At 36.4% G+C, this 10208-nt stretch overlaps 1 protein-coding gene across 1 annotated transcript in view; it reads left to right on the top strand.

Moving 5' to 3' along the window:
* Positions 1-799: 799 nt before the first annotated feature.
* The window catches only part of ZC2HC1B (zinc finger C2HC-type containing 1B), a 32259-nt gene continuing 22850 nt past the window's right edge, over positions 800-10208 (top strand). The window contains exons 1-4 of the mRNA XM_047102991.1: positions 800-803; positions 954-1015; positions 3622-3741; positions 4270-4408. Coding sequence (XP_046958947.1) covers positions 800-803; positions 954-1015; positions 3622-3741; positions 4270-4408 — 325 coding nt within the window. The remainder of the gene's footprint in view (positions 804-953; positions 1016-3621; positions 3742-4269; positions 4409-10208) is intronic.

The following is a 10208-nucleotide window of genomic DNA, read 5'->3' as shown; positions in this document are numbered from 1 at the left end:
GCGAGTAGTGAGCGTATTGTGATTATAGTCCTTCACTCATTCACAACTGTATATAAAATGCCAGCAGTGAGTGTTCTTCACTGACCTCAGTAAGAGGTCTGACACCAACACCACCCCTAGGATGATGCTTATCCTCACATGCTTCTCCACTGTAATGGTCCCATCTTTCTTGATTTAGATAGAACTCCTCAGTTCTTTCTACTCGGTCCTTTTCATCAGTATTTTATACTCTCTCTCAGGTAGGAGTTTTTCCTGCAAAACTCTTTGAGAGAGAGAAAGCCATTCTCAGGAAAGTTGACCTTAAATTTGATTATTAGGTGATCCTTTACATATGACCTATGATAAATTGCCATGCCTTCATTTAGCACACACACAGACGTTGCACTCTAGTAGGAATCTCAAAGATGTTACTGTTAGAGAATTTATCACTTTTAAAAAATATTTATTTATTTTGAGAGAGACCGTGCACACAAGTGAGGGGATGGGCAGAGAGGAGAGAGGGAGAGGATCCCAAGCAGGCTCTGTGCTGTCAGCATGGAACCCAGTGCAGGGCTTAATCCCACAAACCCGTGAGATCATTGACCTGAGCCAAAATCCACAGCCAGACGTTCAACTAGCTGAGCCACCCAGGTGCCCCAGTTAATTTATGACTTTATACTAAAGTATTAACTTTGTACTTCTGTCTAAAGCAAAGCTATCAGGTGCTTAGTTTAGGAGTATATTAAATGTACTCTGGGTGCCTGAAGGATATGGAATTTACCTGTTTAGTGAAGTGAGAAGTCTCTGTTAGAAGAGGAAAATGGGTGAGTGCATGAAATATCTTCCTAAGAGAAGTTGGTGGGGAGGGAAAAGAGTGAGGAGATCAAGCTATTGAGGTCCCCTCCAGTTAGTCATTTCTTCTTGGGCAGGCAGTTCCACGAAACTAACATAATGTGCTTTTGGATCTTATACAGATGGCAATCAGGAGTTACTTCCCTGTGAAGTCTGTGGAAGACGCTTTGCAGCAGATGTTCTGGTAAACATAAAGACATTTTGTAGATGTGTTTCGTTGGAGTTAAATGAACTGTCAAGTCAGTGAGGAGGCTGTAGCGGCAAAGATTAAAGACAGATGTGGAGAGAAAGCGAGGGAAGAGGATAGGATAACCTATGGCTGGCAGGCCCGGAGGACACTGAGGCGGATAGATGCCACCCCATTCAGAAGGGAGTGTAATTAAACATGGTACTCTTAGAAAAAGGATGCCAGATGAAAGTGTTTTGGCACAGCTCATTGTCTCTTGAGAGCTTTTGGCTCTTTTGCCTTTTCTATAAGCATCAAAAATTCAAATTTTAAGGCCAAAGCACCAGGGAAATTAGCTAGTCAAGAGGAATGAACATTGAATTTGGAGCATCTGGAAACTTGGCTTTTAGCCTCAAATTTGTCACTAATTCTGACAAGTCCTTTAACCTCCCTCTGTTTCCTGCTTTGCCACGTATGAAGACAGAACCTTTCAATTTTCAGGGGTTTTATGCAATTTGAACAAAATGGATGTAAGTTCCTGTTCCAAGATTTAATTGTTAATCAGATTCAAGCTAACTGCATGTCAAGTCCCCTGATTGATGCCTATAAAGTGGAATAAAAGCTTAATTTATTTAAAAATTGGGGAATCAAACAGGTATTAGACCTCGGTATTCTAAAGAGATGCCCAAGAAAAATGATTAAAAACAAACAAACAACTTAAGGTGATAATACAACTATGAGATTGAACATTTTAGATCAAGGAGACATAAGCAGACTTAAAGGTTTTGGACCATATACCTGACTACATTTGGGGCAAAAGACTATATAATAAGGTTGTAAGTTTTGTTTCTCTGGGGAATTTTAAAAATGAAATACCTGTTCTGATTAACTATAGTTAGCGCTTCCTGAATTTAGAAACAGGAGTTCACAGGGCCTGTTGTGGCCCAGGAATCCACTGGTGTGCTGCTTTTTGCCAAGCCAGGCTTGCACCCCATAAGGATGAGTTGCAGAACTAGGAGGTACCATTCCATTTGAAATGGAATCACTGAATGTCAAATGTGTCTTGGCGTCTTCTTGGTTTTTACTTTCTAGGCCTATCTCCAGGCTACAAAGAGCATTTGATCGAATGATGTGATACCTTTCTTTCCTTTAATTTAAAATGGAGGGGACGCCTGGATGCCTTAGTCAGTTGAGTGTCTGACTCTTGATTTCAGCTCAGGTCATGATCTCATGGTTTGTGGCTTCAAGCCCCCACATCCAGGCTCTGCAGTGCGGAGCCTGCTTTGGAGTCTCTCTTCCTCTCTATCTCTCTCAGAATAAATAAACTTAAAAAAGATAATAATAAAATGAAGGGCACCTGGCAGGCTCAATCAGTAGAGCATGTGACTCCTGATCTTGGGGTCATGAGTTTGAGCCCTACATGGGGTGTAGAGATTACTTAAATAAAACTTAAAAAAATAAAATGGTATAGCTTGTTTGTAACCAAGTATAGGGATTTTTTATAGAGTCCGTATTTTGTTGGGTCTGGACAAAGGAACTGTGTGTTAACCATTATGAGTTCCATATCCACCAAGGAAGAGGCCATTTAGTGGAAAGTTGTTGGTATAATTCTATAGCAGTGATGCCCTAGCAGATTTTGTAAGGGTGGTACACAGGCAAAGCTCTGTTTGTTGGTGCCGTTTTTTATGTACTAGAAATGTTGACTACTTAAAGGATTACTTGGCTGGAGTAAAGAATGTTTTCCCTGCCGATTATCTGTTAAATGTTAAATATTGTAACACTTTAAAACTTAATATTAAAAGTTTAGATTTGCTCTGAAATAGATGACTTCATGGATGTGAAATGTTTGGATAAATTAAAGGAAAATATCTTCATAATGTAAATGGAATTGGTGTATTCTTCACTTATTTGTATGGTTGTCCCAGTTGTCTTTTGCAGATGTTCTCAAATATTTCTTTGAAACCTCTCCACTCCTTGAGGAAGTTAAGTAGTTTAACGTGCTCTATGTAGAAAAGTGGCCCCGTTGAATTCAATTTTGAAATTGCTGAGTGGTAAGAAGAGTTTTCTTGAGAAGGTTCCATCGGTAGGAGCTAAGTTTCCCCCTGCTGTATGCAAAGGGCTATCTCAAAAGAACGGTAAAATGGAATATTAGGATTGCTGGGACTCAGATTCCCTGTTAATGTTACTGGATGCCTTGCTCGTGGAATTTGGAAACCGTGGAGGCAGGAAACAGGAGACAGGAAAATTTCCTTGGCTTCAGTGAGTACCTAGCTCAATATCAAAAATATTTATTTCGATTTAAACTAGAATGTTTGCCTTCTCAACATTATTTAATGCCTGGAATCATTCACGCAGCCCAAGTGGTAGAGTTCAGTGTATAAAACCAAATTCGAAATAAGTCTCTGTAGCTGTGGAGGCCTTTTCTTGACCTTGCCCTCACGCAATATCTAGTGATGTGTAACATGGGTGGAGAGAGCCAGATGGATTTGCTCTGCTGTGATTTGAGAGTTAGAGAATGAACTTGGCTCCGAAGGTGAACCCCGTCATTGTAGTGGGGGCTGCCTGAGTACAAACCTTGTGACTATACATGTTAAAAATTTTAATCCCCACTGTTTCTTTTCTAGGAAAGACATGGACCAATATGTAGGAAACTCTTCAACAAAAAGCGTAAACCTTTCAATTCCCTGAAACAAAGATTACAGGGCACTGACATTCTCATTGTGAGAACAGCTCCTCAGTCCAAGGTACTATCAGTATCGTGCTTGTTCTTCTTGATTACATCCTTAAGTACATTAAAGCCCCTTTTTGGCTCTCTGGTTTCATTTTTGCTTGATAGTGCAGTGTAATGTCATGTAAGTATAATCCACCTTTACTGTTTTCTTTTTAATCATGCTCACTTAGATTTCGAAATGTATTTCAGATACTTTCCAGATGTGGCAAAAAAGAATCTCGTTTATGTTTTCATTAGTGTAGCATTAAATCTCGCAATTAACTTGGAAGAAAGTCCCTTTTCATCTTACAGTTAAGTCTTTCTGTAAAGTGTTGTCGTTTGTTTTTCTGATTGTTATTTTTTGTTTTCCCACACTGTTGTGACTTGCAAATTTTATTACTGTATTTTTCCAAATCTCTTTTTGTACTCTTGAACACAAATTTTCTTTTCCCTCCAAATTTCACAGTCCTATGTCCTGTAAATTTAAATCCCAGCTTAAAATAAAGTTGCAAGGGACAGATGTACAGTCGAGGTTAGTATATATTGGTTTTCTTTTTTATAGCATCAACCTGTGAGGAGATCTAACTGGAGACAACAGCATGAAGATTTCATTAATGCAATCCGTTCAGCCAAGCAGTCTACACTAGCCGTTAAAGAAGGCCGACCTCTCCCACCTCCACCTCCTCCATCCATCAACCCAGGTGTGGGGCCAGTTTGGTTTGCTTTGGGCATTTTATTCTTAACCAATTGTGCTTGATTTGGGGCCAGATCATCATGCCTTGCTTCCTCCTCTGCATTCTAAAATTAATAATAACAAATTATAAAAGTAATTTTATCATACAATATATCTTATCCTAATTTTATTTTAATTCCGTCTAAAGATTCTGTGTTTCTTTCTAACTCTATTTCAACATAAGACCACTACATAACTCCAGGGGACACCGTTCACATCATGGTCTATGAGAATGGGGCTGTGCAGGATACTTCTCCAATACAGTGTCAGATACCCAAGCTCTGGGTTTGTTTGTTTGTTTGTTTGTTTGTTTTTGGTGGGGAGGGCAGGGGGATAGGGTTTTGTTGTGAGATAAAAATCCCATAATATGAAATTCACTGTCTTAACCATTTTAAGTTGTGCAATTTAGTGGCCTAGAGGCTTTTTACCCTAAACTTTTCATTTTGAAAATTTTCAAATTTACAGAAAAGAGGAAGGTATAGTACAGTAATCACTCATACACCATACCTTCCATTGAAATTTGACAGTTGTTTACATTGTCATATTTTCTGTCTTATTTTTGGGGGGACAGAACTATTTAACACTAAGTTTCAGACATCATAACACTTTACTTTTAACTGTATCAGTATGCGTTTCTGAAGTATGCGTGCATTTTCTTGCATAATATAGGGACTCATATTTTCCCAGTTATCTTAAGAATGTCTTTTAAAGCTCACTCCTTGCTCCCTAATCACAATCCAAGAATCATGCATTTTTTTGTTGTTGTCTCTTTTCTTTAATCTTGCACAATACCCTTACTAAGCCAGTAGGCTTTTAGGATATCTTTTAGGACATCTTTTAGGATATCTCTTGTTCTAGATTTGTCTGGTTTTTTTTACTCAGGCTAATGTTTAACTTGTTCTTCTATCCTCTGTTTTTCTGTAAATTGGAAATTAGGGCTAGAGACTCTATTAGATTAATATTAATATTAATCCCTATCAGATATAAGATTTTCAAGTATTTTCTCCCATTCTGTAGACTTTCTTTTCACTTTTTTTTTTGTCTTTACACTTTCTTGATGGTATCCTTTGATACACAAAATTTTTTTAATTTTGATAAAAGTGCAGTTTATTTTTCTTTTGTTTCCTAGCTTTTGATTGTCAGATCCAAAAAATCATTGCAAAATCCATGTCATGAAGCCTTCCCCATGTGCTTTCTTCTAAGAGTTTTATATTTTCAGCTTTTACAGTTTTGTATTTGAGCCAGGTGGAGTTAATTCTGTATGTGGCATAAGGTAAGATCCCAGCTTCATTGGAAGTTGCATATCTAGTTTTACATGTGGGTATCTAGTTTTCTCAGCACTGTTTGTTGAAAAGACTATCCTTTCCCTATTGAGTGATCTTGGCACCCTTATAAAAAGTCGTTTGACCATATATGTGAAGGTTTATTTCTGAGCTACTCTAGTCTGTTTTTCTATATGTCTGTCTTTATGCCAGTAACACCCTGTTTTGATTAGTAAATTTGTAGTAAGTGTTGAAAGTCCTCCAAGATTGTTTTGGTTATTTGGGGACCTCTGAGATTGTATATGAATTTTTAGGATGGATTTTTTGTTGTTGTTGTTTCTGAAAATGCCACTGGGATTTTTATAGGGATTGCATTAAATCTATACATTGCTTTGAGTAGTGTTATCGTCTTAACAAAATTGTTTTCCAGTCCATGAACATGCAATGTCTTTTCATTTATTTATTTTCTTTTTAATTTCTATCATCAACATTTCATTGACTAGGTGTAGGAACGTACAAGTCTTTTACCCCTTTGGTTTGATTTATTCCTATTTTATTATTTTTGATGTTATTGTAAATGGAGTTGTTAAGTTTATTTTCAGATTGTTCATTGCTAGTATACAGAAATACGACTGATTTGAGGGTATTAATTTTGTATCCTACAACTCAGTTGAATTTTGTTAGCTCTAACAGTTTTTTTGGGGTTTTTTTTTGGTGTGGAATTTTCAGGGTTTTCTATATATAAAATTATGTCATTTGTGAACTGATGTAATTTTACTTCTTCCTCTCGTTTGTCTCTTTTATTTCTTTTTCATGTCTAAATCCTCTGGTTAGAACTTCCAATACTATATTGTACAGCAGTGGTGAAAGCAGATATCCTTGTCTTGTTTTCCATTGAGTAAATGTTATCTGAGAGTTATAACTGGCTATTTAAAACATAAATAATAACATATTGTGAGGATTATGCATGTGGAAGTGGTGAAATGTATGAAAACAATACAATAAGGTTAAGTAAGGAAAATGGACATACATTGTTGAAAGTTTTCTGTGTAATAGACATGAATAAGTTTAGTACCCATTATACATGAATAGGTGTAGTATTGTTTGAAGGTAGAATATTATATCTTAAAGATGTCTATTATAAACCCTAGAGTAAACACACAAAAATATTGACATATCAGTAATAAGACAATAGGTGGAGTGGAGATAAAATGGAAGAAAATTCAATCTAAGAGAAGATAGGAAAAGGGGGGGGGAACAACAAAGAAAAGATGGGATAAAGACAAATAGCAAGATGGTAAACTTAAACCCAACCATATGGATAGTTGCGTATAAATGACCTAAACCCTTCAGATAAAAAGCAGATTGTCAGACTGAATAATAAAGCAAGGTCCAATTATATACTTTCCACAAGAAACACACTTTAAATAGATGTAAATAAATGTGCCAGGCAGGTGAGCAAACAAGGAGGTGACCCAGGTAAGCCTACAGAGACCACACTCTCAGGACAGCTGCTCCTATGTTAGCAGGCTGCTGCCGCCTCAAGGGGACATACACCAGGGTGGCCATATCTAATTTCTCAAAGGATGTCAGAAATGCAGATTTCCTGATTTATAAATACCAGAAACTCAAATGTTTTAGAAACTTCAAGTTTGAACCTCTGAGGTTGGAAGTCAGTCAGCAGTTTTCCTTGGAGGGGTGGGGATGAGCAGGAGTGGACATGAGGAACATTGCTGAGAATGTTCTGTGTCTTGATCCGGGCTGGATTACATGGGTGTGTGCAGCTTGAAAACATTTCGTGGAGACATACATTTACGATCTGTGCCTTCCCTCTTGGATAAAAAGATAAAAGGAGAAATAAACACCAGCAATGTCAAAACAACTATAGACTGGCATGTTAAAAGCATGGGGAAAGATATACATGCAAATAATAATCATAAAACCTGAGTGCTAATATTAATATCAGGCAAAGCAAATGTCAAGTGTTATTAACAAGAGTAACGATTAAACATACATATTCATCAAGAAGGCCTATCAGTCCTAAATGTTTATGTACCTAGTAACAGAGTTCAGAGAACATAAAACAAAAACTGACAAAACTCTAGACAGATTCACAGTTATATTTAGAGATTTTAGTGTTCCTTTCTTAGTAGCTAATAAAATAAGCAACAGGAAAATCAGTAAGGATGTAGGACATTTTCTAATGTGAACAACAGTATCAACCAGTTTGACCTAATTGATATCTAAAGCTATAATGTGACGTGTAGCAACAGCAGAATATAATTCTTTTTAAGTACACATGGAGCATTTGTCCAGGATAGACCATGTGTAGGGTCACAAAGTAAGTTTCAGTAAATGTAAAAGGATTGGGATATCATGCAGATTGTTACTTGACAAAGCAGAATTAAGTTGAAATTTATGATGAAAATATATCTAGAAAACTTCCTAATATTTGGAAATTATCAGCTTTTCTTAATGCATGGATTTAAGAAGAAATCATAAGAGAAATGGGAAAATATTTTGAACTGAATGGTAATGAAAACATCAAAATTTGTGGGATTCAGCTACAACAGTGCAAGGAGGAGGTTTATAGCTTTAAAAAAAAGCTTATAATTAGAAAAAAAAAAACGTTTAAACCAATTGCTTTATATGTTTCCTCTTTAAAAAGTTTCAAGAACAAATTACACCTCAGTTAAGTAGAGGGAAGAAAATAGTAAATGTAGTTCACCATATTAACAAAATATTTGTAAAAGCATATGATTATCCCACTACATACAGGAAAAGCCTGTGACAAAATGCAACCCCTGTACATGTTTATATAAGAAAATTCTTAGAAAGGTAGAAATAGAAGGGAAACACCTCAATAAAAGGACATTTTTGAACAATCTGCAGTTAACATTACACTTGATGAAAAACTGAACACTTTCCCACTGAGATGAGAAAAAGCAAGGATGTCTTTTCTGACCACTTCTGTTCAATACTATACTAAAGATGTAGTACCCACCGAAATAAGGAAATAAATTATTGGAGAGGAAGAGGTAAAACTGTCTTTCTTCATAAACAACATAACCATGAATGAGTAAATATAGAAAATCTTAGGAAACTGTAAGAAAGCTACTGGAGTTAAAAGTTCATTTAACACACTTTTCAGGATATAAAATCAATATACATAAATAATTTATATTTTTATATACTAGGCATAAACAATTAAAAAATGAAATTAAAAATATGTTTACAATTGGGGCGCCTGGGTGGCTCAGTCGGTTAAGCATCTGACTTCGGCTCAGTTTCATGATCTCCCTGGGTTTGCGGGTTCGAGCCCTGTGTCAGGCTCTGTGCTGACAGTTCAGAGCCTGGAGCCTCCTTCAGATTCTGTGTCTCCTCCTCTCTCTGCCCCTCCCATGCTCATGCTTTCTCTCTCTCAGTAATAAATAAATGTTAAAAAAAAATACATTTACAATTATGAAAAAGCATTAGTACTTAGGGGTGTGTTTTTTTTTTAAAGGTTTTTTTTAAATTTTTTTTTTAATGTTTATTTATTTTTGGGACAGAGAGAGACAGAGCATGAATGGGGGAGGGTCAGAGAGAGAGGGAGACACAGAATCTGAAGCAGGCTCCAGGCTCTGAGCTGTCAGCACCGAGCCCGACGTGGGGCTCGAACTCACAGACCGTGAGATCATGACCTGAGCCAAAGTCGGACGCTTAACCGACTGAGCCACCCAGGTGCCCCTACTTAGGGGTATGTTTAACAAAATATGTGTAAGACTTGAAAAATGAAAACCATGAAACACTGTTCAGAGAAATTTTAAAAAGACCAAAATAAATGGAGAGATTTACCATTTTCATGATTTGAAAGACTCAGTATTATGCTACCATGTCAGTTCTTCCTAAATTGATCTATGGACTAGTGTAATTCCAGTAAAAACCCCTGCAAGTTTTCTTTGCCACATAGGAATTCACCAGTTGACTTTAAAATTATATGGAAATTCAAAGGATCTGGAATAGCCAAGATAGTTTGGAAAAAAGGGAAAAAATTGGAGGACTTACGCTACCTGATGTCAAGACTTATTATGATGTTAGAGTTATTCGGTAATTGGATATTGGTGTATCAATTGAACAGAAAAGAGTATCTGGATGTAGATCCATGTATGGGCGATTGATTTTTGACATAAATATCCATTTGGAGAAAATGAGTCATGATCCTTATACAAAAATTAATTCACAATGGAACATTGACCTTATAAGTGCTACAACAATAAGATTTCTAGAAAAACCAAAAATCTTTGATCTAAGAGTCAACCAAGATTTCTTAAGCAGGATATAAAATGTACAGATTTTTAAAAAGGAAATTGATAAATTGGGCTTCACCAAAATTAAAAATTTTAGTCTTGAGAGACACCATTAAGAGAGTGCAAAGGCAAGCCACAGGCCGAGAGATAATACTCATAATACATACTGACAAAGGACTCATATCAAGAATATAGAAAGAACTCTTGAAATTCAAGA

The sequence above is a fragment of the Lynx rufus genome, unplaced genomic scaffold (assembly GCF_022079265.1).
Source record: "Lynx rufus isolate CCGP_SWC_20201006 ecotype Redwood Valley unplaced genomic scaffold, mLynRuf1.p SCAF_6, whole genome shotgun sequence".
Classification (NCBI taxonomy): Eukaryota; Metazoa; Chordata; class Mammalia; order Carnivora; family Felidae; genus Lynx; species Lynx rufus.
The sequence above is the reverse complement of the archived record's forward strand: the minus strand, read 5'-3'. Positions and strand labels throughout refer to the sequence as shown.